Below are 27,588 nucleotides of genomic sequence, written 5' to 3' on the forward strand. Positions count from 1 at the left end.
TGCATTGGTATGGTGACGTTTCCTCCATTGCGTGCAAGTCATCTCTGCGCTTACAAGTGCTGCGGTACTACGTTGAAGACCACTAGCCAGTCAAAAGATAGAGACAAGGCCAGACTACGCCGCAAGAAATCTAGTCTCGTCAATTAAATATGATTGAGTGGTGTCTTTCCCACGTATTAAGCTATCTCAAAGTAGATATGTTTCCCAACAGAGCTCCTTCCCCAACGCCTGTGTCTAAGTGCCCACACCCACAGCTCAAGCAGTCTCATGCTCCCTCTTCGTCTCCGTCTTCACAAGCCTATACAGGATATCAGTCCTCAACGTGTACTTCGTCCCTTGGATGACATCGTCGCCAGAGTGGTAGAGCCGGTTATGCTGGAAAATGAGAACCCTTCCCGCCTTGGGGTCTACGTCGACCTTTCTCCTCTCGTCATTTGACAGGAACGATGTCGCGCCACCCACCAGGTCCGCCTTCTCCTTTCCCACCTCGGCGACAGAGTCGTTGAGATACAGATGGACGGTGTAATGCGTCCTATACACCGTCCCGTCCTCCATCTCCTCGCTGTAAGGACCGTCGCAGTGGGCTGGCACCGTGTTAGCCACAACCAGACCCCTAACCGCCGAAGAGGACCCGAAACTTACGTCTGAAAAACTGCCCCTTGCCATACTTCAAAAACCTCATCCGCTTGTTGAACCGATCAAACACCCAGTCCGTCTCGAACCCCCGGTCCGGCCGCGCAACCCCCTCAAACGCCGCCAGCTCCTCCCGCAGCCCGTCCGCCAGCGCGCACCGCGCCCACAGCCGGTCGACGACCTCCTGCTCGTCCCAGATGATGCGGTCGCTGTTGCGGTACTCGGGCTCCAGGATCTCCCAGCCCTGCGCCATGCTGACCAGCGCGGGCTGCCACGGCGCGTCCGCCGTGACGGCGCTGGCCTCGGCGAGCGCCAGCAGCTGCGCGCACTCGGCGCGCGTCAGCACGTTGTCGAGCACGACGGCGTAGCGGCCCTCGTTCTCGGGGAGCTGCGTCTTGGACCAGTCGATGCGGGTGAGCGTCACGGGCGGGGCGTCCGGCGGCGGGGAGGCGAGGAAGTCTGCGGGGACCGGCACGGGGTTGGAGGTGTAGAAGGTCCGGACGGGCTGGGGGCCGCGTTTCGGGGGCGGGGACCGCTTTTTGCGGCTGCCTGGGAGGAGGGAGCTGAGCGACATTGTGGCGGGTTGCGTGCTCAGACGGCACACGGTTTGCTTTGGGGTGTTCTTGTCTCTGGAGAATGGGATAGGTGCCAATATAGGTAGTAGTATTGAGACTGGTGTTGGGTTGAAAGAGCGGCAATCTGGGCGCCGCGGCGATGGGTATTTACACGCGGCGAGGAATCTCACTGCCTGGAGTTGGTGTCTGGGCGTAGCGGGAGCCTGGCCGTGGCGGTGCCGGATTGGCCTCAGGCGGAGCGAGTTGAACGGCATGCTAGGTTGTCCTTGTGCGGGAATGACGCCAAGCTCGAGGGGAATCTTTGAGACTTGTATTTGGGCGTCATGTTGAGATTTCTGGAGGTAAGTGTTGGATTTTGCAACGGGAAGATTCAACAACCTTGATGAGATTGAAGAATAACAATTGCACCTTCAGGTAGGTGGTTGCGGGTGAGAACGGTGCCGAAGGGAGTTTCAGGGTCTGTTCCGACAAGCTCAGGCTCCGAAGACGCTAAAGGTTCGGCTAAGCTTTTGAGCGCCCAGGCGGTGGCTGCCTGTAGCCACGGTCCACCTCGGAGTTGCCTGTCAGATCCATGACTACCTTCGTGGAACAGACTCAATATCACATGTTGGGCATTTCCGTCTCATTCACGTCACATATGGATGCGATCGTGGGACTCAGAATACGTATCATGCTGAAATGGCTTAGTTGTCTAGTAGCACTTTGTGTAGGTGGCCACACATGCAGTTGCCTTATTTTGTCAACGATCAAAAGACTAGAGGGATTATTCGACGGCGACTACATCCTCTGGATTTGAGTCTATACACATTGCTGATTACGCATGCGCCGTTTTGATCTATGTATCGTAATGTCGATAGACTTCAATCATTTGTTCTGCTATGTGTCTATGTGAGACGATGCATACCTAGTAGTGAGTACATGTACTTACAACTATGGCCGCAATTTACGACTGTGAACCCAACAGCATCAATATGTTTCTTCGACTGCCCGATCTAACGTAGCTATATCATTAGATGACAGAACATGTTCTCGAGAATTACGAAATGGTTCGCTCGTTCCACAAGCACATATCCTAGGCTTGGTATTGATCCCAGCCAACGTGTGCAAATGTAATATGATAATCTCGCTATTTGATCAGAAAGAATGACATTTTCCATCAGCTAAATGAACTATCACGATCCAATCAAATAGGAGTAAAAAGATATATCATTCCTATATGTTAGCACAACAATAATGTTTGCTCGATGTCCATCGTTAACAAGGTGCCTTCGCCCAACCAGAGGTAATAGGTAAACCAGCATGTCACGAATATCCACTAACACCACACGTCCAACAATCAATATCCCAAGCCCAGAGTCCGCTTCCAGGTGCTGAAGTAAAAGCTTGGTCAAAAGTAAAGTTGTAAAACAGACAAGTCCCCGTGCTAGGGTCCCATGAGAACGACCGACACCGCGGCGGCTTACGCGCATCGGTGCACAGCTCATGGCACCCAGCCGGCCCGTCCTCGGGTCCGTCTCCGCTCTCGAACCTCCCCCAGCTCTTGACGTCTCCCTCGCCCGTGAACCTGGCCTCAACCTCGCACTTGGCCGTGGGCGACAGACAGCTCTCAACGGCCGTCGTCGCGGACGTCGTCCGCGTGGGGACCTCGTCGATGGGGCCGAGCTCGCCGCACTCCCAGCACTCCTTGTCCCAGATCCAGTAGCCGCTGTCTGCCTGGGGCCGGGCGACCTCGGAGGCGGGTTTGTTGTGGATCAGGCACCTGCCGTTGGCGAAGAAGGAGAAGGCTTTGCACTCGCCCCAGGTGCGCTTTGCGTTGCAGAACTCGAGGCACTGTTCCGGGCTTGCGAGGCCGTATTTGTCGCCGAAGGCGCCGCCGCTCCATTGGACCTGGACGCCGCACATTGCGCCAGGGGGAAGGCACGGGGCAGACGTCGTGGCTGGGGGTGCGGTTGTGGAGGCGTAGGCACTGGCAAGAGCCAGGCTGGTTATCAGGGCGATGTGGTTCATTGCGACCATTTTAGACGTTGGTGATGTATTGTGTACTCGGCAACTAAGAAACGGAGTGAGGAGTTTGAGTGTAGTGACTTAAATACTTGACCTGTCCATTAAAGGAACTGTTCAGTGGGAACTATCTTTCGTGTATTTGTAAATCGCAGGCCATGGTGGCGGAGATGCGTGCAGTAGCGTGGTCGGTTAGCCAGTGAAGACTATGCGAGTAAGATCAATAAATGCGAGTTGCTTCGTATTATTTCTCGGCATGCCGTAGTGTTAGGCGAAGGATTTGTAACAAAGTTCCTCAATTCGCCCGATTAGTTGGCCCATGAGCACTCAGCGTTTGCTCGTATGATCATGTTCACAACACAATGCGGGTTCTGTAATCCTTTGGAGTAAGAATGATACCATGATCGTAAGTCTGTATGAGAATGTCGAATCAACTCTGAGGGGGCGTAATGCGAGTTGCATTCAATGACATGGGTGAGAATCACGAGAAGGTGACATAAATCAAGTTCACAATTGGAAAGTGACATGAAACAAGAATATTAGAGCAAATAACTCAAGAACGATACAGATTTGTGCATGGTTCTTTGTTGTGATATTTGCATCAAAATGAAGAGAAATAAAGTATGTAAACTGCACGCCACCTGGGCCGGCTGTCTTGAAAACCAACATCAAAGGTCCTCATCCTCGATCTCGTACTCCGAGTAGTCAGCATCATCATCTTCCTCCTCTTCATCAGACCCGTCGGAGTCATCGGAGTCCTGAGCTGGGTAATGTTCAGGAGGCAAAATCTCTCGCTTTTTGAGATCTTCCTCGCTCATCGGCCCCGGGACGTATCGCCAGGTGTCTGTCACGACAACATATTCCATCGTATCTCCCTCCCCATGATGATACCACTTTGTGCCTCCAAGAGCACTCTTCCCATGCCACCTCCATTCCACTAGCTTCGTACCCTCCGCGCTCAAATGGCCGCCCTCCTCCGAGTCCCCAACACTCAGCTTCCACTTCTTGTTTCTCTCCACAATCTTCATCATCGCATCCTTTTTCCGAGTGATGGTCTCGTACTCAACCTTGAGCTCTCTAAGCCCAGGAGGCCCGCTGAACCGCCGCAGCCAATCTTCCTTCATTCGCAGAGGAGTATCGCTCTCCCAGTACCACCAGTCAGAGTAGCGAATTGTGATGGTGAGCTTCTCCGGGTTGAAGTTTGGCTGGTGGAAGAGGCGATGCAACTCAGTTCCGTTTTCAAATCTGAACATCTGCATGAAGAAGCGGACCTTCTTGAGGTCCTGGGATTGTTGAGGCGTGAGCTTGCGGAAGAAGGACAGACATGAATTCATGCCTGTCCGGCCCTCTGGACCGCGGTCTACAGGCGCAGACAATTCATTAGTGACATGAAATGACATGCGGTGCTGATCTATCGAGACTTACCAAACCAGAAGGCCCATTCAAGCTCTCTCAAGAAGGCCTTTTGACCTTCAAAGTAGGCTGCTTTGCATGTTTGCAGGAGGGCGCTGCTACTCTTCCGCGGACCCGAAAATCCCGGGCGATACCAGTAAGAGTCTTCTGGATAGGCGTTCTCGCTGTCTTCGTATTGGACGAGCGCGAGCGCGAAGATTTCGTTGCGGATCTCACCCGGCAGAATGTTGAAGAGTGGGCATTGCAGCTGGGGATTGCACGCTGTCGTCTGTACGTCGGTCACTGCTGCGGTGCCCATGGTTCGAATGATGACGCAGTTGCAAATAGATGCGCTACTGAGTTAGAGGTGTTGGTGCGAGCTGAAATAGTCTGATGTTGTGACACAAAGGCGGGGTTGGGCGCCTCTGCTGCCTGCTGCTGCCTGCTAACCAGGCGGAGTGACTGGAGATGTGGCGTCCATCCGCTCGCCCAACATCTTGCAGCCCAAGATTAGCCCGCTCTGAAGGAAATTTGACAACTGTCACATGACGCTGGCTTGCCATTAATTGGTCTATGGAATCTCTAAAGTCTGCAAAGTCAAGTTTGCCAAGTTCTCCATGATTGATACAGCTTAACAAATAAACGAGCGGCGCGAATTATTTCAATGTTCTCCCATAAGCGCGTGACTGCTTTCTTCGTTCCCTTAAGGCTCCTCCACCTTGGGAAATGGTTCCAACAAACGGTCATCATCCTCATCGGTACCGTCCGATGCTGGAAGTGTCTGTCAGCAGAGTTGAGAGAGAGCGATTCTACCGGGGTTGACTTACCAAGCTGGTCAATCCAAAACGATGCAATGCTTACGCCGAATTCACACCCGTTCACTTTCAAAGAGCGGGAAATCTTCCCTTCAGACAATACCTCGTCATCCAGTAGCAAGCATGATCGCTTCTTCCACGCCTCAGAAGTCCCCGCTGGTTGGACGAGTACCAGGCGTTTGTGGGGCACTGTCGGAAACGTACGGTTCCTGAAGCCACGAGCATCGCGCACAAAGTCGCGGTAGCCGTGCGGATTGTCCTTGAATTCGAACGTCAAGCAGAACAATTTACCGTCCTTAAGCAAATCATCTTTGGTCTGAGAAAGTAGGGGCAGGGTCTTCTTGGTCCCTGGCGCAATTCGAATCCTCCAGACTGGTTCGTGTCCGGAGGTTGATATGCACGGCGTAAAGAAGCCAGCCGAAGTGCGAAGAACGGACAGGAAATGAGGTTGAAAATGAGGTTGGTAGCGGTTTCTTCTAGTGCGGATGGTGACAGCAGATCCATCACGCAGCTGTGACGGGGAAACAGAAGTGTCAGAAGTCGGCGCAAGGGATACCGCGGGGCGTTCATAGAGGATGGTACTCACATGACCCGCGTCACGATTCTTGATAGTCCAGATTCCAAAGTCGGGGTTCTTTCCCCAACGTGCATGATCGTAAGACATCACTTGAGGCCCCGAGAACCTGTTTGGAGGTCTCAGCATTCCGGCAAGATTTTACATGTCATGTTGAAGATTTTCACTTACCTATTGGGCACGACGGCCTGTTCACCAACACTGTCAAGCTGGACTGCTACCGAATCATCGTGAACGAGGTATTGATCTTTGTCATCTGCTTTGGTTCTCAACCGAAGTTGAGCAAACAATTCACCGCTCGAGGTGACGTCAATGTGATCGGACATGTGCTCTTCCGACTTAGCGCTTGAGAAGAGTTTGACGACACCTTTCAACTCTGACACTTCACACCCAGACATAGACTCCACGATGCTTTTCAAGTCGGCTCTCTGCAAAGGATTAGCATAGTGATCTCTAGACATACTGAGTCATTCTCGCGGTAAGGAGTGACACACTTCGATAACCCTCCAATTTTCGGGGTTAGTCACCGATTGACACCAACGCTGAGGACTGTCTTTGTTTTAGCAACGCTACAGGATAGTGGGATGTCCAGATTGATGCACCTTGATGCTAGGATGGTATTGCCTCCAATGGCTTCAAATACCACCTGCTCACTATCATTCCTGCTACCATAACTGTTGCTTTGATCTGTGTCCTGGGACTCCTGACGAGTGTAGCCGCCCCCTGCATCTATGGGCTACAATGAAAAGGATGTTAGATTCAGCAATGAGCGTCGTTGAAAAGAGATGAACTTGCCGAGGAGATTGCGAGGCCAATAGTTCGCTTGAAATCTTGCTTCGACTTTTCCTGCAAGGTCTGCTCGCTCGCTTCTCGAGTTTGTGTTGAGGTCAGCATTCCGCCGATGGTTACCTCATGTGCGAAGAATTCCCCTGCATATTCAGTTAGCCTGGGCCCCAGAAATTGGTCGAAAGTTGGGTTTCAGGGCACACCGAATGTCATTTGAAATTTACGGATGTTCACGAGGGTGTTCTCTTTCTTGACCTTTTCAAGCTCCTTCATGAGTTGAGGAGTCGGCTCAAGGTCGTCGGGGGTTAGAAATAGTGTGGCTCGTGGCAGCTAATATAAATTGGCATCCTCGCTTTCAGCAAAAGCCCAGAGTCACGTACCTTGTACTGTCCAACCAAAGTCTTGTTTGATTTCGTCTTACCCTTCTCTTGTCCTTTCTGCATTTGCAAGAGAGTGTTTGCACTCATGCCAATGCTCACTTTGGAATAGCCACCGTTCAATTTCGCATCGACCGACGATTTGGCGAAGCTGTTTTGCACCATGGACTCTCTCACTCCTTCTTCAACGTCGATAACATCGATTTTGCTGCCGTCGTTGACGCAATAGTTCGGGATGGCACCGCCGTCAGGTGTCTATTTGGCCGCCGGGCGCTTGGATCAGCCTATCGAGAGCCATCGAAGATAACAAGTAGAACATGGAACAATTGCAACAAAACCCTGAAATATTGATGCATACATGAGATCAATCTCATAGACCGAAACATACCTGGGAATTGTTGAGTCCCTTTCTCAAGATAAAAGCTGCATTACACCATGTCAGCGCCAGCCCGTTTCTGCCTGGATGTGGTATTACCTGGTTTTGGAGCCATCTTGATCTGGTGAGTCTGGGGATCGGTGTACCAGCCATGCATGACATTGCAGTTCTTCATGATAATGTTCCAATCTTTTACTTCGAGATTCGATGGAGAACTGTTGTTGATTTGAACCAAGTCAGACCCATCTTGAACGACATTCATTTTTGAGCAAAGTGAGGATGACGAAAACTCACATAATCTTCTCTGTCATTTCCATCTTGAGCATGTCTTGAGTGATTGAGCTTGGTCTGGATTTCAAGTCAAGATACGAGCTGGAGGGTGAACCAAACATGGCCCCGGGATTCTAGGATAAAATCAGTATCATGACCGCAGAAGTACAGCATAAATATTGACATACATCGTTCTTTTGCATTTTGACCCAATTGGAAACCCTGCAAAATGCCCAATAGCAATAGGCTGGGACGAATAAGTGAACAGGGCAAACTCGATCTTCTTCGAACGTGCATACGATGACTTTGACAGTTCATGCAGTAATTAAGTATCACCAAGTAAAGCCCAGACTGCGAGAAGAAACTGTCAATGTTTTCGTTCACGTGGTGGTAAGATGGCTGAGCTGAAGAGCGCGTTCGGAATGAGACACATGGTCTTGTCCGCTTTTGTATATTCCGCCGTTGTGTACAGTGTGAGTATTTGGCCTAGGCTTTGACAGGACGCCACAAGAGCAGGTAGTCCCACGGATGCAGAGCTCTTATGTCTCAGAAAGCGATCTTGTCCCACGTGGCTTGAAACATCGCCAAATCTAGAGTTTGCGATGAAGTATATAATGTGACATGGAAAAGTGGAATGGCAGACTCGGATCACCACGCGCATGCAAACAATCCGACCACGAATTTCGCAACAGATTTGCTTCAATCATGGCTGTTGGTTCCAAGTCCCCCCTAGCATCCTTCCTCCAAAGAGAGGCAGAGAAATGGCGGGGCCACCAAGTGGTTGTCTGGAAATGTGACAAGGGAGAAATCGAATTCTCCTGCGACACTCTACACGCTCACTTCGACCAGGGAGGAATGAAGCCCCATAACATGTGGGGTAAGGGTAGTCACAACTACGGACTGTGTGTGATCCTACATGGTACTTTCCGTTACATCAACTCCTCGGTAAACAAAGACAAGTAAGTTATTCAGAAAAGTCTGAGAACTTCGACAGTTTGATAACAGTTTGCCCACAGTCACAGCCTATGGGTTTTGTCAAATTCAACAGAGCCAGATGCGTGCAAGTTTAACGAAGAGAAGGGTGTCTCCTTCGCAGCACAGTAAGAGCCGCCGTTTACTGTTTCTGCACTCCTTGTAACTTGCTTACCATCCTATTACAATAGGCCTCAACTGAACTCAACTTCGTGGATGAAGTATCTTAGCGATGAGTTACCACTTGACAAGGTGACACTCCCAGGAACTCGCTACAGCTGTGCTTCTACCTCAAATATCGAAGACGCGGATGTGCATATTGAACCCGAAACCGACGGCCTCATTGGGAAAATCAAAGAAATGCACAAACACCACGACGATTCGATTTCCCAGCAGCTGAACAAGGGGATACGGCTACTTGACATCTGTTGCGGGGTCGACAATTTCGTTTCACATGGGCCTTTGACCATCGCAAATACGTATGTGGAAGATGCTTTGGATGCTGTAAAGAGGTTTGTAAAGAAACACGATACAGAGACCGTCGTTGTGTCGCTCAATTGGTCATCCTCCTGCGTCAAAGTCCTGGACTCTGCCAAACCTTGGCGAGGAGGGGGGTCCTCAACTCATGACGATACAATCCCGCCCGGCTTCCACGAGTATATGAAGGCGATCACCAAAGACGAAGTTTACTATACTGGAAACACCTGGCCGAAGCTTAGCACTGCTCGTGGCAAGGTGGTAATTGCCTGTGGGTGGAAGACCGGTGACCCCGACCATGGGGACCATTGGGGAGTGCATTATCAGCCACCAAAATGGCAGTTGGCCCGTTTCTCTACGCCATACGTACTGGACGAACTAATCAGCGAAAGGTGGGAGAAGATTCAAAATGAGCTTCACACATCCCCGCGTAAGCACCAGGCCGTCGTTCTTGCCGCCTCACTTCAGCATGATCCATATACGGAGACCGGATGGATTGAGCCACGCAAGACGGCTGCAGGTCTACAGGCAAAATTGAAACAGCACATCGATGAACAGAGGAAGAAGATTTGTGGGCTATGGGTTCATGGTGACTTCATGGAGAAAGATACGATCATGGCGATAGCAAAACTCAACTGGGAGGGCTTCAAGAAGAATGAGCGGCGATTTCAGTTGGGCATATCTCCTTCTCAGGCCCAACAGGCGCTTCGAAAGGCAATTTAGGTACTGTAGCAAATTCTAGAAGGACTCTAGCACAAGACTGCATACATTTACCGCTCGAAATTTGAATCACAACTTTACAAGTACGCTTGGTGGGTATCCTTCGCACTCTGTATTGGGAGCTGCACGGATACTAACTTCGGTCTCATGATATACGTAGTCACACTTGGGGACCTTGGGCATGAATGAAATTGGGAAACTTTGGGATCCAGGCTGCCCATCTATGCGAACCCTTTTTGAAACCATCATCAAGTCGCAACCGAGAAGGGAAAGGGCCTGGCGTATTCATTCGTTTCTTCCCGACCGCCTGTCTCGGCTCTTGAGTCTATGGGTGAGACACGGCACGAGATCAATGTCGTGTGCGGAATTTGCTTCCCACAAAACCGAAATGAGACACGGCTTGCTGAAACAAGAAGACGCGAGGCGGACTGTGGCAACATGGGAAGCATCATGTTGTTCTTGGCATTGTCGATTGGAGGATGCAGCAATACGTCTCTTCTGGGCGCAGGAATTGCAGTAAATAGTTTGGCTCAAAGCCACAGGTTTCCCTCCCGCTTGCCACTGTGATCCGCAAACAGAACGCCACCATCCGTCCCGCCTCCGAAAACCTTCACGTCCAATGAATTACGGGCTTGATAACCTTCAAAGTGATCAGCTGGCTGAATCATTGTATGAAATCTGATTGTACTTACTTGGCCGGTGTGCATGTCATGAATTGCTTGGTTGAGCTCAGAGGCCGGGTACGTCTTGCATAGCCTGTCAATGGGAAACTTTCCCTCTTGGTGCATTGAAATCAACTTTGGAATGAAGTCTGGGGGGTATGAGTCGCCTTCAATGACACCAATGAGTCGCTTGTTTGCCAACAAGAACGCCTGTGCGTCAATCTTGATGTCAGCCGCTGGCGGTGGCACGCCGACAAGTACTGCAGTACCAAGAGGCCTGACGCATGCAATCATGTCCTCAATGACCTTCAGAACGCCGGTGCAGTCGATCGCATACATGGGACCTCCGTCGGTAGCCTTCTGGATATCACGAACAATATCTGAGCTCTCTTTCGAGTTGAAGGTGTGAGTAGCTCCAAGCTCCTTGGCTAACTCGAGACGGCCGGGTACGATGTCGATGGCAATGATCTGGCCCACCTCCAAGTACTTCGCCGCCATCAGAGCAGCGAGACCGACGCTTCCCAGGCCGAAGACGACAATGGAGTCTGTCTTCTTTGGCTTGATCATATTCAAGACAGTTCCGGCGCCGGTCTGGAGCCCGCATCCGAGTGGGGCGTAAACCTCCATGCTTGCTGCTGCCGATTCCGGGCAACGGACGACTGATTGACCGTTGACGACAGACATTTTGCAGAAAGACGAGTGCCCGAAGAACTGACTTCTCACTGAACGACCGTCGGCGAGCCTTCCCGGGGTACTCTTATCGCTACGGACGGATCCAATGTTGAGTTTCGAAGATTCTGGGCAAAGAGCCGTGTGGCCACTGGCGCAAGTGTCACATGCGTTGCAGCTCGTGAAGGACAGCAGGACGTTATCGCCCAAAGCCAGATCCTTGATTTTGACGTCTTTGCCGATTCCGCGAACGATACCAGCTCCCTCATGGCCGAAGATGGCTGGGAACTCAATCATGGGCAAGCCTCCCTTCTGGGTCACGACGTCTGTGTGGCCTGGAGCATAGATGATGAGACCATTGACTGCTACGTCGCATATGAGAAAGGAATCTCAACTTACAGACGCCACTGTACTTCATCTCTACCAAAACCTCATTGGGTCGGATCTCGTCGAGTATGACTGGGACGAGCTTGAAGTCTGCGTTGACCTCCTCCACGACATACCCTACTGTCTCAATGTTCTTCAGGTCGCTAGCGTTGGAAGCATTGGTAGTCTGGTTAGCAGCACGCTCGATGTGTTCGACATGCTCAACATGCTCGGCATTGGCGTCCGCCTTCAAGCCACCACGTGGCACTCCAACTTGCGTCGCGGGAATGGTAGCCATTTTGTCAAGTCAGGTACTAAGAAATAAGATAGGATGGTTCAGATGGGCCAACGAAGCAGACGTCGATATTTGCTTCTATTTAAACGAACGGTAGGTACGGAACAAGTATGCAGCAGCGGAATAGTAATGCCGACTGACAGGCGGCCGCCTTATCGCCACGTCTGTCTTGGCCCATAGACCTGATACTGGTCCAAACGTCGGAACTCTCTCCAACCCCTCTGACGCCGTTTTCGGTCTCGGCAACCCCATGCCAGTGGATACGTGGGGTCCCGGTTTGCAGCTCGAGAGGCCTGGTAGACCCAGCACGAGAGTTTCCGGTTTTGCGGGGGATGCGGGGAAGGACAGTTAACGGCTAAGATCACGGCATGATAGTTTGGAAGCATAAGGTGCAGAAGAAGACAATTGGACGAGATCTGTGCCACCGACTGTGGGAAAGCATTAAACGTCCGGTCTTTATGTGGGTTGGGACGACTTTCAGGTTGTTGCGAAGGGGGACAACTCGACGGAACAGGGGCTCGGAAGTTTGGAATCGGAATGCAGCGCCGCAGAGGTCGGAAATGGGGCGGAAACTTTTAAAACACTGTGTTTCTGACCAAACCAAACCATCATCTATCTCTTTGACTATTGTGATAAAGAACTAATGAGAGCGAAAGTCCTGCAGGTGACCGCATAGCCGCATCGTCCAACCGATACCCGTACTGCCGAGACTGGGGTCCGGGTCTACCGGATAGCTAGGAGGACTTGGCCAATGCACATTCCGCAGACGATGTAACGAATCGTTATCACCTGCAGGACCATTGGTCCTCAACCATCGTAGGTAAGCCTCACTACCTCGGCGGAGAGTTACAGTCATGTCAGGCGGATCAGCTGTACTTATGGACCCGAACCAATAGACTAGTTTGTTATGTTGTTACAAGCAAGTGAGGAGAATAGCACGAACGACGGACCGAGGTGCCGTTCGGGTAGTAAAGTGAGTCGGAGTCCTTCAAAGTTCTGTATGACGCAAACCTGCAGTCCTGCACTGCATCGTCGTAGCCCGGTGTTCAACTGTCATTACATCTGAAGTATCATGACGCTTGGAATTACCAAAAGAGTGATAAGACCTTGTGTTGCAAAACTCCATGTAAAGCCTGAAACATCCATCAGTACATGTAAACGACGAACCAAGGAGCCCATAGGCTACCATACCTAGAGCTTCTACCCAATCATTGATGAACCAAGGGACGAGGAATGCGGAAACCTGTAAGACATTCAAGTTACATCTCTGTTTAATTCAAGAACGTGCCGGCGATAAAACAATACTACCGCCACCACAATGGCAATCTCTCAGATGCACATGAAGGGATGTTACGTGCTTACATTGTAGAGAACTCCGTACAAGGATATTACTTCCAGAACGCTGTCTGGGAACGCCGTAATTGCGTACGTAACCACTGTTACGTTTCCCATCTGCAATCCTGCAGCAACTGCGCAGTAAGTCAGCGGGACATTTCCACAGCAGGAAGACGGACATTGCCATTCTTACAGATAAACAAGGCTAGCTCGTCCACCATAAAATGCCAATGACGATCAATTGATAGTCCCCACAAGATGCATCCACCCGCCCCGAGTAGAGTTGCAGGATAAGCAAGCCATAGGTACATAGCAGGCGTCATGATGTCGTTGTTGCTTTTTGCAAGCCGTGAAGCGATATTGTCGAGCATTCGACCTGAGCACACGATTTCTATGGTGATAGTGCCAGAGATGAGGCCAAGCCAAAGCAGGCCTTGAGTCTGAGTGCTGTATTGCGCATATGCTACTGGCCCCATTGTGAGAATAGATACGACCCTGAAAAAGCTTGTCAGTTGAAGCCCACCAAGTTTGGGACAAACTCCGTAGAAGTCCGTGTTGTAGCATTACTAACCACCAATACTGGAAGAATATATAGGGGATGATGGCACACATGAGTCGAGGTTGTGTCAGAAGTTTCATGAATCGAATGGCTGTCATGAAAGTCCGCCTTCTAGATCCGACTTGAAGCTGCTGTACTTTCTACCAAACCATGAGTATAGTCAAGAAGCTTAGTTGTGAATAAGCTTACCCAGAATCTCAAACTCTTTGTTCTTTTGACACTTTCCAATTCTCTGCCCAGCATGACGCTATCAGAGATCAAGTCCCGTGGATAGAATGTTTCTGGCAAGAGGAAAGCCTCGAGCAGCAGGAGAACGCCGTATGCAATTGCAACGTGGTACTGCACCCACAAGATCCCAGCGTCGGCAACAAACCCTCCCACTATGCTCAGGATCAGATCTACTACTCCGTTAAACTCCAAGCAAAACTCACGAAAGGCACCAATCATCCCTCCTACATCGATCGACAAGATCCAAAGACCAGTCTTAAACCCTCTCTCGTGTTCGTACGTGACGTCTTGAACAATGGCAAAGCCTACGTTAAGCGCTGGTCCGGCGCCAATTCCTTGAAGGAGGCGGAGCACCAGATATGCCCCATAGGGCAAATTGGCAGTCGTTGTGCAGCCGGTGGCTACCAGAGCGATTAGAGTAGTGCCCAGCAGAACAGGGCGACGACCCCAGACATCCGAGAACCCTGCAAAGAGCAAGATCCCGATAGCAAGACCCAGAGCCGGGACGCCTAAGGACCAATTGACCTCGGAGTAGCTGATGTTGAAATGCTCTTGGAGCAGTGGAAATGATGCCACCGGTGCGGTTGTCAGGTAAATGGACAAGAAGCCGGCGTAACAAACAATGAATAAGATAAGTGCCTTTTCTGACTTTGACCAGTTCAGGGGATCCAACGGGTCTGAATTCGGTTGCGGGACCAGAGGTAGGCCGCGTGGGTCAACCAAGATTGCTCGTCCAGATGCCGGGACGGCCGGCGTCGCAACATGACCATCCCCACCCTCCCTCCGGAGGGCTTCAGTCACCTGGCCATCGTCCTTCATAACCTTGATGGGGTGATCGTGTGTGGTCTTGTGGTCTTGAAGTTTCGACATCATAGAGTATGCTCAGATGGTATGGAGGCAAACGTCATTGAGAGAATTCATGGGTGACATTTGATTCATGTCAGGAGACTTGCGAAAGCCAACCTGCCACTCTTCAACTCTCTAGTCTCTAGCTATCCCGTGCATTTTGCCATCAGATATGATGCTTGCACTCGATAAGCTGCCGACATTCTACGTAACCAGTGCCGGCAAATGACATCCGCATATCTCTCCGCGCGATAAAATGATATGCTATCTCTGAAGGACGCTCGCGAACAGCCGGCCTGCCCCGTCCCACATGCTTGATGTTGGACGTTTGTGACAACTAGTTGTGGCCTGTGGCCGGTGGCCGGCGGCTTATGCTGATCCGCATGAGCGGAAAATTGGCTCTTTTGAGGATTTTATCCATGAATTAGGTGCACAACATTAATGGAAGGTAGTATGCGCACCCCATGTTAGTGGGTGCGTACATGGCCGCATAGACGGGCTGGTGCATCATGACTGAATTGGATTCTTCCTAAATGGGCAAGTTTTCCGCCCCTCCCCGGTCCATGTCAAGGGTTGAGGTGAACACAGCGCCATGTGCTGAGAGAACTATTCGAACAAGCAGCGGCGAATGATTTTTGACTTTTTGATTCCAGTGTCTTTCGTGTGCCAGCAGTTGATTCAACTTTGACCAGTTCAAGCCTTTAGTTCAAACTAGGACAGTGCAACGGAAATATTTTACAACAAACGTTCAACTATGAAGAACAAACAGTACCAAGGTAGGCTTCTTTTCACAGTTCACAAAACTCTTGCTGACTTAAGATGTGAGTCTTACAGAACCAGGAGCGATGCACCCCGATCAACGCGCAAACGACCCTACTGAGCGAACAACACTCTTACGACCACGATCACCAACATCTTCGTCGAACCCAACCGGCAGGTGTGGATATGGCCTACTACAAGAAAGCAAGATTGGGTTCAAAGAGGCCGTTCTTTTGCTTAAGTTGTCGTTGCCGGTCATTGCTGCATACCTCTTGCAAAACTCCTTCCAAACCGTTTCAATGATGCTCGTTGGGCGATTCTATCCCGAGAGTCTATCAGTTGCCGCCTTCTCATACATGTTCAGCACATGCACTGGATGGCTCGTCGGAATGGGTGGCTCGACTGCTCTCGATACCCTTGCCTCCACCGCTTTCACTGGCCGCGACAAGCACTACACAGGCATCCTCCTACAAAGAGCCACGATTGTTCTCACATTGTTCTTCATTCCGGTGGCACTTATCTGGGTGTATGCCGAGCCTCTCTTCGTCGCTCTCGGCCAAGACAAATCACTATCGCATGATTCGGCTAGGTTCCTGACGCATCTGATTCCCGGTGGTCTTGGGTACATCTACTTCGAAATACTCAAGAAATACTTGCAAGCTCAAGGAATTGTGCAGCCAACGACCTACGTCCTCCTGGTCACCTCTCCCATCAGTGCTGGTCTGAACTACTGGTTTATCAAGTTTTCAGGCTTTGGTGTGATGGGAGCCCCACTGGCAACTGGTATCGGGTACTGGCTTTCTTTCTTTGGCCTTCTCTCTTACACATGGATCGTCGAGGGGTACGAGTGCTGGAACGGTTGGGATAGATGTTGTCTTGACAACCTGCCAGCCTTTTCCCGTCTTGCTTTCCTTGGGTTTGTTCATTTGGGTACGGAGTTCTGGGCATTCGAGATCGTTGCTCTTGTTGCTGGCCGCCTTGGCCCGCTGCCGCTGGCCTCACAAAGCGTTCTCATGACCGCAGATCAGGTCCTCGTTACCATCCCATTTGGCATCGGTGTGGCAACCAGTATCCGAGTCGGCGGGCTGCTTGGCCTCAGAGACAAAACCGCTTCCATCAGATCCGTCAGAGTCGCGATATTTTTGACTCTAGCTGCGGCTACTTCTGTCATGATTGTGTTGATTGCCAGCAGATCTCGATTTGCTGCTATCTTTACACCTGATGAGACGGTGATATCATACACAGCAGGGGTACTGCCATGGGTGGCTTTATTTCAAATATTCGACGGACTCAATGGGAGCTGTGGAGGATCACTTCGTGGGATGGGAAAGCAGAACGTTGGCGCCACCATCAACGCTCTCTCATATTATGTTGTCGCGCTGCCGCTTGGTACTTGGATGGCCTTTTCAGGATGGGAACTCTCGGGACTCTGGGTAGGACAGACGGTGGGCATGATTTTAGTCGCATGTTTGGAACTTGCTGTCATTCTTTTCAGCAACTGGGATGATGAGATCAAGAAAGCATTTCAGAGGATAGGTGCCTAGTTAGTCATAATCCATCACGACAAGCGCATGCAATTTTGTCAGGAACTCTTGCTCGGGCTGTGCACTAACTATTTCGATTTTCCCTCTGGAATGAATGTATGTAACTCAGATCCTGTTTGGATCAAATTGTCTCTTTTGCTCTATGAAAGCGTGATCTATGGTCTGTGAGGCGCTGGAGACCACTCTGCTCTGCAACTCTTGGCAGATATGAACCTCTGTCCTATGACTCTCATTGTATTGACTGCCCTGTTGTGCCCTCGAACTGATCCAACACAGACTCCAAGCCCACAGGCGTCTGTGACAGCACACTCGGCTTCTCATGTTTACTAGGCATGTGCATTACCCGGTCGAAATCATGGTCGGCAGCTCTCGGATACTCGGGTTCTTGTGGTGGGGCCTGCGGATAACTTTCCTGTCGTGGTTAGTTTCCACCTATCCCTACGATGAAACCATCAGCCATAAGACACAACTTCCACGAAATTCGAACGAAAAGCAGCCAGTGAAAAGAATTTCCGGGGTCTTTGCGACATTTTCATCTACGAAGAAAAAAATGTTTAGAACGTTTTACTATTGTTTCTTGGTGGCTGGATCACTCGCCCATGTGGTGCAAAGACCGCTGCAGGGCAATGACGACGCCGTGATACCTCAAAACTACGAATATGTACGGTTTTCTACCAAGAGCGGAACCCAAGAACATTGCTGACTTACTGCAGGACAACTCTGCGTTTGCGGGTATCACAACCTATGGGCTGCTGCCTCACCTCCCTTGCCTTAAGGATGAGTCTGTTGCTTTCGATATTGCCACTGTCGGTACGTATCTCAATACATGGCCCCTTTCATTTTATAATTGGGTGTATCGTTGACTTTAATGTCAGGAATCCCTTTCGATAGCGGTGTTACTTACCGGCCAGGAGCTCGATTTGGCCCTTCGGCAATTAGGCAAGCCTCTCGGCACCTGACTCTCGCGTCAGTAACTTGCGCTCTTAGGGACAGTAAATTGATCGAGCTAACAGGTCACTAGAGGAGGCTATAATGTGTAGGTTCCGCCAATATCTGCCCGTTAATTTCTCTGACTCCGTACACAGAGCTCAGCGCGTGAATCCTCTCAAATTTTGGGGACAAGCCCTGGATTGCGGCGATATTCAAGCTTCACCGTAAGGAGTAATAACACACCAAAATGATTCGTACATCGAGTCTGACATCAAACTAGCCATGACAAAGAGATTGCAATGAAGGACATTGAAAATGGATATACGAGCCTCCTCCAACGCCCGGCGTACACGAAATCGATAGCTGCTGGACCGAACCCTCTTAAAACGATCCCTCGACTTCTTACACTGGGAGGTGATCATACAATTCTTCTGCCAATTCTCCGAAGCATTCACAAAGTCTACGGGCCCGTCAGCGTTATTCATTTCGATTCCCACCTCGACTCGTGGAACCCCACAGCAGGGGCGCCATCAGATGCCGCGCAGATCACGCATGGCAGTTTCTTCTACTGGGCAAATCAGGAGGGACTAATTTCCAATTCAAGCAATATGCATGCTGGCCTTCGTACGACTCTGTCAGGGCTTGGAGACTATGATGAAGACGAGCTGTGTGGTTTTGCGCGTATCGAAGCTCGCGAGATTGACGATATCGGCACACGTGGTATCGTCAGGAAGATCATCGAGCGTGTCGGCAACGACAAGCCGGTCTACTTGTCCATTGATATTGACACACTTGACCCTGCCTTTGCTCCAGCGACGGGCACTCCCGAGACTGGAGGTTGGTCGACTCGGGAGCTTCGCGCAATCATTCGAGGGCTCTCTGACATCAACATCATTGGTGCGGATGTCGTTGAAGTGTCTCCAGTGTATGACACAAATGCTGAGGTCACATCGCTTGCGGCAGCAGATTTGATTTATGAGATCATGAGCATCTTTGTGAGGAAAGGTCCGATGACAATGGCTGATGACTAAAGCTCTCTTCAAAAGCTATTCGGAGATCAACCCTTGCTGTTTAATTACACTAGTGTCATTCTGTCTGGACTTTGCAACGCTAGACTAAGAGTGTTCGAACCAGGAGCAAGATGCAGATGCCTGTAAAAACGCTATTACGCAGAATAATACACTTAACAATGTGTTCCGATACTTGTAACTTGTTACTTGTGAATGGTGTACTTTACTTATGTGAAAATTGGTCGGAATGGACCATTACTGAAAGCTTGTTCAACGACCTAATAAGCTTCACTTGCACAGTGACGCGTTTCAAGAAGTGGAGAGAAACCTCCTTTTCTGTTGATTGCCCAATGCGAAGCATTTAAAAGTGACAGAGAAGTACAATGCTTTGGTAGGTTCCCTCTCTCTGTGCATTTATCCTAGAATAAGGAATCGATGCAAAAGTCCGGTTCCACTATTACACTGTCGTTAGTATCTCTACTCAACCTCAGTTCGGCTTACTCACATTTGTAGAACCAGTCGGGCCACCTGCTTCCTGGTTCAAGGTCTCGTATTTGCCACACATGCTCCAACGAGAGGCATACATCTTTTCGATTGTACGTAAGACCCCTTGGTGTACGAAGCCGTTCAAGAATTCTTCTCCTCGCCTCACCTTCGACGGCTTCGCAGCCAGCAATAAAAAGTGGAAACAAAACGGCATGAGAAACACGAGATGTGACAGGAATCTTCCCAATTTCGGACACGATAACCTGCACCTTCTTGCGTACCAGAGGAGCTGTAAACGGCATGCCTTTAAGGCGCGCGTAGAAGAGTAGGAATGCTGCTGAATGCATGGCCTCGTTCAGAGACCGCAGTTCCTTGGGGTCAGTGGTGCCTGTTTTGGAAAGATCCAGATCAGCTTCTCTAGCGGTAAGAAGTTCTTCTTCTAGCTTTATCATTTCCATTCCCATTGATGCATCCGATATGTATTGATTGACGGTCAAGTGAGACTTCTGAATGTCGAGAAGCCTGGCTAGGCGAAGAAGGGGATTGACGAGACGAGGAGAAAATGCGTAGATTGGGTGATTTGTCCAGTCGCGGAAGGAAGGTAGATAGTTGTGCTCAATCTCTTCTCTTCGCATCTCCAACCCACGGTAGATCTTATCGCTCACCGGTTCTCGAGAACTCTGAAATGAGCATACGGTGGATATAATACTCCATCGCAACATGGAAAGTATTAGCTGGATGAACGGTGCGAGAAGATCTGAGGAGGATTGTGGACGTGTAGAAAAGCCGATAGCAAGTGTGCCTGCGTAATGCAAATATTCTTCGGAGTCATCCTGGCTAAAGTGGTGTAGGAATATTCCGCATGCAACGATTGAGAATAGAGACCAGCTTTGTGCACCAAGTGATGGCGTTTTTGATTTCAGGGCAACAGAAGCTCTTTTTGAGCAATCCCTAACGAGTTGCTGGAATTCATTGCCACTCCTATTGGTGTTGTACTGAAACGCAGCAAAACAGAAGACCGCGGACCGTAAACTTTCGTTCGAAATCGCCATTTGTGGGATAGTGGCTATAAATGGGTCCTGAGATCCTTGGAACCTAGATAGGTTTTGTTCGTCGAGGCACAGAAATCCATCCTTCGTGATGTGCAGGAAATACTGCCAGAGGAAACGCCTCTCAGGCGATGAGAGCATATCCGGGGGCCAAGGCATCGGACAGTGAGTCATTGATAATGACATCTGGAAGGATTCCTGATGGATCCCAGCCATTGTATTATAAGAAACCAAGCTTGAACTCGTTTCAAGATCATTTAGGATGGAGTTAAGGGCTAGGTCGAAGGCTGGAGAGTCCAAGAGCTGTGTCTCCAGTTGTATATCGTCGAAGACGGAAACTAATGCGTCGTTCGAAGCCAGCTCTCCATTTGATTCCCCACTCGGAATAGCATTGTCGTCCGTGAAAAATGTCTCAAAGTGAGGATCGCCGATATTGACGTCTTGACTGGCGGGAAAACCGTGTCCCAGAATCCCACCGTCGCTTGTGCGGGGGGTTGGGAGCCAGAGATCGCTGGCTAGATCACCAGTTGAAGTTTCATCGTGACCAGCCACTGGAAGGGCCCTGGATGAAGGGCGGGCCGTTGGGCCAGAATTTGGGCTTGGGCTCTCAAATATTCTGTCGCTGGCAATATGAGTTCTCATGCTTGGCCCTTGATCCTCGGACTCTCCGGGGGTCCATATCTTGAAGACTTCCAGGTCACAAGCCAGGTGAGATTTCAAGCACAGTGAACATTTGGGGCGCTTTTTATCACACTACAATTCCATAACATTAGCTCCTTGTTTTGTTGTACATGGTGACAGCGTCATTGACCAACGAGCCGTCGGTCCACGGAGCCATTTGTCGGGAGAGACGTACCCTTCGCTTCTTCCGAACACACTGCGCACATGCCCCTCTGGTCCGTTTGCTATGCCTGGTTGGCATATTTGACAAATAGAATGTGACTGATGACGAATTTCTGCACTTTCAGGCGTGCTCTGTGGGAGGATTGTTGAAGAAAAGATTTCGGCTCGATTGGCATATGATGGGGCAACAATCAGGGAAAAGAAGTTTATCTCGGCCCGGAAGGCCATGGAGGCCGTGCGGAGCCAAGGTCTCTAGATAAGCTTAGGTAACACGCACCGGTCCGAATGCCCCGTCTCCTTAAGTCCAGGATCTGGGACGCTCGCAAATTCCCCATTTCTAGAAATCAAATGATGGATTTCGTACTGCATGTATGATACTTTGATACACTTTGCAAATTATGGTCATAAGAGGTGGGAGGGATTAAACTTAGAATTCGATGTCCACACATCATGCGAGTCGTCAAAGGATACAATGAATTTCTGTCTCAAAACAGCCCGTTGAATTTTAAAAAGCACCCTTAGTCTCTTCGGAACCTTCGATATACTCATAATGTGGTAACTCTTCCAAAGCCTCTCTTAGAACCTTAAATCCTTGAAAGAGATCAGCGTGAGGGATGGTCAAAGCAACACCCAAACGAATGCGACCATTGGGACCGGGGAAGACGAGGAGACCTTTGCTGGCGCACAGCAATGAAAACCGCCGAGGAGTGACTTTCTCAGGTCGAGTTTCGTACTCGGTGTCAAGTAAGATATTTAAGTCGGCGCCGAAAGCCGGACAATAACGCAGCCAGGGGAATTTCCATGTCGATGTCTCCGAGACCCATTTGGCGTGAATATCTCGGGCCCGCTGTTGTAGATTTTCCTCTTCGTAAATCTGCAGTGCGGTGGTCACAGCTGTGACAGCCATCGAAGACATTGAAAATGTGCTGACCGATTGGTATGGCTTCATTTTGTTCATGACTTCATCTGGACCGAACACGAATGAGGTTGGCCACACGCCTCCAGAGATGGACTTTCCCATGGTCACCATGTCCGGTTTGTGCTCGGGTCCCATCCAGTCAGAGCTCAAGAACCTGCCGGTCTTGCATGAACCCATACGAACTTCATCTGCGATGAAGAGGATGTTGAACTGCTTGCACAGCTTTCGAACGCCGATGCAAAACTCAATCTCTTCCTCCATAGACCTTGGGAGTGTAAGCCAAACTGGTCGAATGTGTCTAAAGTATAGGTGTGGAAGATAACTCACCTGGCAAGTCCATGAAGTGGCTCCATGATGACTGCAGCGATGCGTTCATGCATTTGCTCAAATATTTCTGCATAGTCCTCAACATGAAGGTAGCGAAGAACCTTGCCTGTTTGAGGATTGATGTTCGTCATGTTCTTGCTGAATGTCGCGAATTCTGATCTGCACGTTACTACAATGATACGGTGACGCGCTGATACGATGCGGTGGCTTACCTTCCCAACCAGCCTCCGGTTCCATGAGAGGCCACACTCCGGAAAGTGTACCGTGGTAGTTATCTGAAGTTCCGAGTACAAGGACCTTTTTCGGGTCGATCTTCTTGATGTCGACTCCCCATCCGCGTGCCAACTTGCAAGCCGTGTCCGTAGCTTCGGAGCCAGTTGTCATAGCCAACACCTTTTCATAGCCAAACTTATCACACAGGCGTTTGGCTAGATGAGGCCATCCCTCCGCTTGGCCAGCAATGTTGGCGAGGGTGACTAATCGCAAGTCAGCACAAGGTGATCAAGAACGCAGATGAAGTATGGTGTTCACTTTTCTTAGCTGAGTTGACCTGTGCTTCTAAAAGCCTCGGGTAACATTGCCCAAGGTTGCTGGCGCTAAATCCACAGATAAAGTCAATTAGCTCCCGCCCATCGGAATCCTTGAGCTGAAGTCAGTATCAAGTACAAGGGCCACTGCGTCCGGGAAAGGTCTTACACGAAGTCGAGAACCTTGTGCAGAGACTAGGTACACTGGCAAAGAGTTAATCCCTCCAACGCTGTAGCGCTTGTTAATCTCGTCCAGTGCACGTCCAGATGCCGGCAGTGAGAGGGAGAGCTTCGTTGTTGCGATGTTGTTCGACATGATTGACACACTTCTCTACCGAATTCACCGGACAGAAACAAACTGAGGCGATGGGTAAATGTTGTATTGAAAACGAGGTCAAGCTATTTACACGCGATAATGTCCCTTTTCAAACTGGCCTCATTCGTGCTATCAAGAGGGCCTCAGATGCAAACATCCATATCGCAATGTCCTAATCGGGAAAGTTTACCACCAGCATCACTCGAAAGTAGCCCCGCGGCCCTTTACTGCGAAATAGTGACATGCAAATGGCAAAACGTAATATTACCTCAGCTTACGGCCAAAAATCTAATGGACTTGATTCACGATTGCAAATTGCTTCGGAGAGGCACGGACGTTTGCCGCCTCGAGGATGCCGTCATCTCGGAAAGGGGGCTTGCGAGTGCCCGGAATTCTACAGCAGCCACCATATTTCAGAGCATTTTTCGCATCACGGTCCTGCCTCAAAAACGCATGACTTGATTGGCACAAGCTGGAAATGTCAAAAAGAACCTGATATCATAATCCCCTCATTTGCGGAAAAGCTGCCCTTTTTTAATCGCAGCCGCTGTCACGCGGCCACAGCACAAGGATGCATCGATACTGCGGCGGAAAAGTTGCCTAAAACGGACTGGTCGTGCTCCATCTTTCTCCACCAGCGTGCACCATCACAGCATGTTGAACTAAGCTGCGACTCGTGCCGAACAGTCAATTTATGGGCGTTTCTCGGTGCATGTTCTATGCATGAATCTTCTCTTGGAACTAAAGTAAGAACATCGGATAGATTTTCTTCTGATCGAAGGTCCGGTCGGTGCTCTCGGATTCCATCTCACATCCCGCGTTGCCCGCTATCAAGTTACCACAGGCACGCTGATAGGACTTAGTGACAGCGACGAGGATTTGGCCAGCTACACAGCAAATAACAGCAATCAAAACGGTCCTCGTCGCCTAGAAAGCCTCTTTCTTGGACTGCTCGAACCTTTCCTTTGGATCTGAGGTCTACATCATCAAATTTATTCCGTCCTTACAGCAAACACTATGCCGCAGGAACTGATGACCCTGCAACTTATCCTGGTCCTCGCATGTACTTTGGTCGTTGTGCTATGGGTTTGGAATCTCAACCTCCCAGCGACAATCAAGATTCCAGGCCCCTGGCACTTAAAATTGCCTGGCATATTCGTCAAATACCATGAACTATTCGGTCATAAAAGAAGGTGGATCCACAATCTTCATCTTCGGTTCGGTCCTGTCGTCCAAATTGCATCCAACGAAGTCTCTTTCGCAAGCTACACGGCAGCAAAGCAAATTTACAGCACTGGGAATAAAGATTTTCGAAAGACAGAGTTGTACTCTCTGTTCGAGCAAGACGGTCACATGTGAGTGCCAGCCTCGGGGTTCCTCTTGTCCATTCATGATCTGACTTCTAAAGCAACCTGTTCACTGCCCTTGATCATAACAGCGTATGAAGATCTCTTTGGGGCCGGAGACGACGCACTCTGTAGCTAAGTTGATCGATTGTAGCACAGCACCATACGGCGCCATCTAGCTGATCGGTACTCAAACTCATCGGTTCTTCGGCCTCAAATTACCGAGATGATAGACGAGCGGGCCAACACCTTTGCGGCAGTGTGTGCGGCATCAGATACAGCGGACATCTATGTGGGTTTCCTGAGGTTAGCCGCATGATCTGCCTACTGACTATCTGCAGTTTTACTTGCATGCATACGCTCTTGATTGTGTTACTGGAATGTTGTTTCATCCTCACAGAACAGACTCCCTACTCGATTCTGGTGACAAGCAGATGGTCCAACTGCTGTCTTATTCCAATACTCGTGAAGGTATATCCAACAAACGCTTATTCGAGCCAGGGCACAATTTGCGATCTGTTCTAATTACTAAAATATTCTGTAGTGATGTTTTCGACCCATTACCTCCCGTTACTAGCGCCACTTTGGGCAGCCCTGTTTCCCAAGTTCCCGGACCTGGAGCGGGGAAGTAGTATGGTGCGAAGATTTGTGCAAAACTCATTGGAAGCCGGAGACCATTCTGATTTCACCGTCGCAAGAAAGCTTTTAGAATCAAGCCACGTCAGCAGGCCTCTGGCCGAAGCTGAGTGTCTCGATCACATTGGCGCCGGAATCGAAACCACAGGCGACACTCTGTGCTGGCTCATGTGGGAATTGTCTCAACCCAAACATCAAAATAAAGCCGAAAGACTTCATCACGAGCTCGCTGAAGCAGGTATAGGAGGATCTCTTGAAGGTCTGCCATACCTCAACGCTGTCATCCAGGAAGGTCTGCGTCTGTTCGCCCCGGGGACGCTACCTCTTCCACGCTATGCGCCGAAAGGAGGCGCTTTCGTCGATGGATACTTTATCCCCGAGAATACTATCGTGGAGTGTAATTCTTATAGCATGCACCGTTTGGATGAGAGCATATTCCCGAACGCAACCGAGTTCATTCCCGAGAGATGGCTGGATCCTGAAAGCCACACTGATCGACAACGGCTATTCTTCGCCTTCGGGCTTGGCCCGCGGACCTGCATAGGCCGACAGTAAGTTTGACTATTTCAAATGATTCAGCTTTCAGATGAACATAAGCGAGAATTGTACAGATTGCTAACATGATGTACGTTTTGTAGTCTTGCTGTGGCCGAGATGAGAGCTTGTTTGAACGCAGTCTATTCCAAGTATCGCACCAGACCCGCACCGGATATGCGTTCAAGCATGGAGATGGACGACCAAGTCCTGACATCCCGTCCGCGAGATTTGTGCTGCAAGATTCAATTTGTGCCTTGGGGACCCGGAGCATAATGTGTTGAAGTATCTTCATCATATAATGCAGACACGAGGTCTCTATAGATATACCCTCCCGCAGCTCAATCGTTTGTCTCACAGTCGAGGCTATGTATATATGAATCTTGTCTCCAAATAAACTCGCAGGTATCAGTCGTGAGTTTCCAGCATTGCTACGCTCCGTGGAAGCTTGCTCTTTTATCAGACTTAGGTACAGTTGCTAGCATTATTATTACTTGACGACGCTCCGCTTTTATCTATCGTCATGTCTCATTAATCATTAAATCCGCCCAAGCAAGATATCCGAACCCATCCTGAGTAAATCCATACACTCAGCCAGCATTCCAGTACATGTCAATCTCCTTGATCCTGAAGACCGCGTCTTGGGACGGCGGCCCCGCACTCCAGTACTTATCGCCGTCGGCCCAGTTGTTAAATACCCAGGTGCCGGCCACCGAAGGAACGTTCTTCGTCGAAGTCCAGACCAGTTTGCCGTCAATGTAGAACATGGTTTTACCAGGCACCCAGTCCAAGCGGTACTCGTGTTCGGTGGTCGTCGGGTTGGCTGGCAAAGCCACAGGGTTTGTTGTCTTCAGGCCACTGCCATCTATGGCTTGATTTGAAAGCCAAAGATATCGCGTTCCAGATTTGTTGTTGGCAGTTCTAGCTGCATCAGTGTTGCTGTTGGATTGTCCATTCGACAAGAACTCAATGTCCGTTTCTTGGGTATCTGACTGATAGAAGAACATTCCTGTGTTACTGTTAGGATAGAACTTGGGAAACAGGGAGGGTTAGATGTTACCGTTGCAGACTCCGGCCGGTTCGGATAGGATAGCAACTGTCCGAACAGATGCATACTTGATTTTTGACGTAGTCGTAACCTCAGCCGACCTGAATGACTTGTTCTTTACCCAAAGTTGTAGGTATCCCCCGCCAACAATCACGTTCGCGGGTGAAAAGACGTACGTGTCGACCGGGTAGTTGCTGGCTTTTAGGCCCGCGGGAAGCGAAGTAGCCTTGCTGAAATCATAATATGAATTCTTCTGGAAACCATATTTGTTGTCGACCATCCACATCCCTTTGGTGTATACGCCTCGCGAAGAGCGTTGCGCGGTCACCAAGCCTGAGACAAAAAAGGCAAGCACAATCGATAAGGCAACCATGATGTGTTTGGTG

General features: G+C 50.0%; 14 protein-coding genes across 14 annotated transcripts; 5 read left to right on the forward strand and 9 right to left on the reverse strand.

The window, feature by feature from the left end:
- Nucleotides 1-255: 255 nt before the first annotated feature.
- GCG54_00011041 (uncharacterized protein) lies at nucleotides 256-1,207 on the reverse strand (the record flags this gene model as incomplete). The annotated part of the gene is made up of 2 exons (XM_045410951.1): nucleotides 256-584; nucleotides 643-1,207. The coding sequence occupies 2 exons, from the start codon at nucleotides 1,205-1,207 to the stop codon at nucleotides 256-258; spliced, it is 894 nt and encodes a 297-aa protein (XP_045268009.1).
- Nucleotides 1,208-2,391: 1,184 nt separating this feature from the next.
- Nucleotides 2,392-3,215, reverse strand: GCG54_00011042 (uncharacterized protein; the record flags this gene model as incomplete). Its single annotated transcript, XM_045410952.1, has 2 exons — nucleotides 2,392-2,420; nucleotides 2,672-3,215. 2 exons carry the CDS (start codon nucleotides 3,213-3,215, stop codon nucleotides 2,392-2,394), a joined length of 573 nt encoding a protein of 190 aa, XP_045268010.1.
- Nucleotides 3,216-3,877: 662 nt separating this feature from the next.
- Nucleotides 3,878-4,920, reverse strand: GCG54_00011043 (uncharacterized protein; the record flags this gene model as incomplete). Its single annotated transcript, XM_045410953.1, has 2 exons — nucleotides 3,878-4,569; nucleotides 4,635-4,920. 2 exons carry the CDS (start codon nucleotides 4,918-4,920, stop codon nucleotides 3,878-3,880), a joined length of 978 nt encoding a protein of 325 aa, XP_045268011.1.
- Nucleotides 4,921-5,304: 384 nt separating this feature from the next.
- GCG54_00011044 (uncharacterized protein) lies at nucleotides 5,305-7,855 on the reverse strand (the record flags this gene model as incomplete). Its single annotated transcript, XM_045410954.1, has 11 exons — nucleotides 5,305-5,372; nucleotides 5,429-5,572; nucleotides 5,621-6,099; nucleotides 6,162-6,418; nucleotides 6,485-6,539; nucleotides 6,593-6,719; nucleotides 6,980-7,106; nucleotides 7,157-7,408; nucleotides 7,542-7,576; nucleotides 7,629-7,744; nucleotides 7,824-7,855. 11 exons carry the CDS (start codon nucleotides 7,853-7,855, stop codon nucleotides 5,305-5,307), a joined length of 1,692 nt encoding a protein of 563 aa, XP_045268012.1.
- A 649-nt stretch (nucleotides 7,856-8,504) lies between these two features.
- On the forward strand, nucleotides 8,505-9,971 carry GCG54_00011045 (uncharacterized protein; the record flags this gene model as incomplete). The annotated part of the gene is made up of 3 exons (XM_045410955.1): nucleotides 8,505-8,758; nucleotides 8,816-8,899; nucleotides 8,963-9,971. The coding sequence occupies 3 exons, from the start codon at nucleotides 8,505-8,507 to the stop codon at nucleotides 9,969-9,971; spliced, it is 1,347 nt and encodes a 448-aa protein (XP_045268013.1).
- A 607-nt stretch (nucleotides 9,972-10,578) lies between these two features.
- Nucleotides 10,579-11,963, reverse strand: GCG54_00011046 (Aryl-alcohol dehydrogenase; the record flags this gene model as incomplete). Its single annotated transcript, XM_045410956.1, has 3 exons — nucleotides 10,579-10,608; nucleotides 10,661-11,634; nucleotides 11,699-11,963. 3 exons carry the CDS (start codon nucleotides 11,961-11,963, stop codon nucleotides 10,579-10,581), a joined length of 1,269 nt encoding a protein of 422 aa, XP_045268014.1.
- Nucleotides 11,964-13,016: 1,053 nt separating this feature from the next.
- On the reverse strand, nucleotides 13,017-14,952 carry GCG54_00011047 (putative MFS-type transporter; the record flags this gene model as incomplete). Its single annotated transcript, XM_045410957.1, has 6 exons — nucleotides 13,017-13,093; nucleotides 13,152-13,203; nucleotides 13,323-13,429; nucleotides 13,489-13,790; nucleotides 13,867-13,994; nucleotides 14,044-14,952. 6 exons carry the CDS (start codon nucleotides 14,950-14,952, stop codon nucleotides 13,017-13,019), a joined length of 1,575 nt encoding a protein of 524 aa, XP_045268015.1.
- Nucleotides 14,953-15,989: 1,037 nt separating this feature from the next.
- Nucleotides 15,990-17,231, forward strand: GCG54_00011048 (putative transporter C11D3.06; the record flags this gene model as incomplete). The annotated part of the gene is made up of 1 exon (XM_045410958.1): nucleotides 15,990-17,231. One exon carries the CDS (start codon nucleotides 15,990-15,992, stop codon nucleotides 17,229-17,231), a length of 1,242 nt encoding a protein of 413 aa, XP_045268016.1.
- Nucleotides 17,232-17,890: 659 nt separating this feature from the next.
- On the forward strand, nucleotides 17,891-19,192 carry GCG54_00011049 (putative agmatinase 1; the record flags this gene model as incomplete). Its single annotated transcript, XM_045410959.1, has 4 exons — nucleotides 17,891-18,041; nucleotides 18,107-18,223; nucleotides 18,253-18,385; nucleotides 18,442-19,192. 4 exons carry the CDS (start codon nucleotides 17,891-17,893, stop codon nucleotides 19,190-19,192), a joined length of 1,152 nt encoding a protein of 383 aa, XP_045268017.1.
- Nucleotides 19,193-19,590: 398 nt separating this feature from the next.
- GCG54_00011050 (uncharacterized protein) lies at nucleotides 19,591-20,922 on the reverse strand (the record flags this gene model as incomplete). Its single annotated transcript, XM_045410960.1, has 2 exons — nucleotides 19,591-19,625; nucleotides 19,677-20,922. The coding sequence occupies 2 exons, from the start codon at nucleotides 20,920-20,922 to the stop codon at nucleotides 19,591-19,593; spliced, it is 1,281 nt and encodes a 426-aa protein (XP_045268018.1).
- A 1,132-nt stretch (nucleotides 20,923-22,054) lies between these two features.
- Nucleotides 22,055-23,638, reverse strand: GCG54_00011051 (Ornithine aminotransferase car2; the record flags this gene model as incomplete). The annotated part of the gene is made up of 5 exons (XM_045410961.1): nucleotides 22,055-22,733; nucleotides 22,796-22,949; nucleotides 23,008-23,271; nucleotides 23,327-23,441; nucleotides 23,492-23,638. 5 exons carry the CDS (start codon nucleotides 23,636-23,638, stop codon nucleotides 22,055-22,057), a joined length of 1,359 nt encoding a protein of 452 aa, XP_045268019.1.
- A 1,017-nt stretch (nucleotides 23,639-24,655) lies between these two features.
- On the forward strand, nucleotides 24,656-25,509 carry GCG54_00011052 (uncharacterized protein; the record flags this gene model as incomplete). The annotated part of the gene is made up of 3 exons (XM_045410962.1): nucleotides 24,656-24,993; nucleotides 25,144-25,290; nucleotides 25,326-25,509. 3 exons carry the CDS (start codon nucleotides 24,656-24,658, stop codon nucleotides 25,507-25,509), a joined length of 669 nt encoding a protein of 222 aa, XP_045268020.1.
- Nucleotides 25,510-25,530: 21 nt separating this feature from the next.
- GCG54_00011053 (putative sterigmatocystin biosynthesis P450 monooxygenase) lies at nucleotides 25,531-26,430 on the forward strand (the record flags this gene model as incomplete). Its single annotated transcript, XM_045410963.1, has 2 exons — nucleotides 25,531-26,171; nucleotides 26,259-26,430. The coding sequence occupies 2 exons, from the start codon at nucleotides 25,531-25,533 to the stop codon at nucleotides 26,428-26,430; spliced, it is 813 nt and encodes a 270-aa protein (XP_045268021.1).
- A 314-nt stretch (nucleotides 26,431-26,744) lies between these two features.
- GCG54_00011054 (uncharacterized protein) lies at nucleotides 26,745-27,575 on the reverse strand (the record flags this gene model as incomplete). Its single annotated transcript, XM_045410964.1, has 2 exons — nucleotides 26,745-27,163; nucleotides 27,215-27,575. The coding sequence occupies 2 exons, from the start codon at nucleotides 27,573-27,575 to the stop codon at nucleotides 26,745-26,747; spliced, it is 780 nt and encodes a 259-aa protein (XP_045268022.1).
- Between the last annotated feature and the right edge of the window lie 13 nt (nucleotides 27,576-27,588).

The sequence above is a fragment of the Colletotrichum gloeosporioides genome, assembly GCF_011800055.1.
Source record: "Colletotrichum gloeosporioides strain Lc1 chromosome Unknown consensus_17, whole genome shotgun sequence".
Classification (NCBI taxonomy): Eukaryota; Fungi; Ascomycota; class Sordariomycetes; order Glomerellales; family Glomerellaceae; genus Colletotrichum; species Colletotrichum gloeosporioides.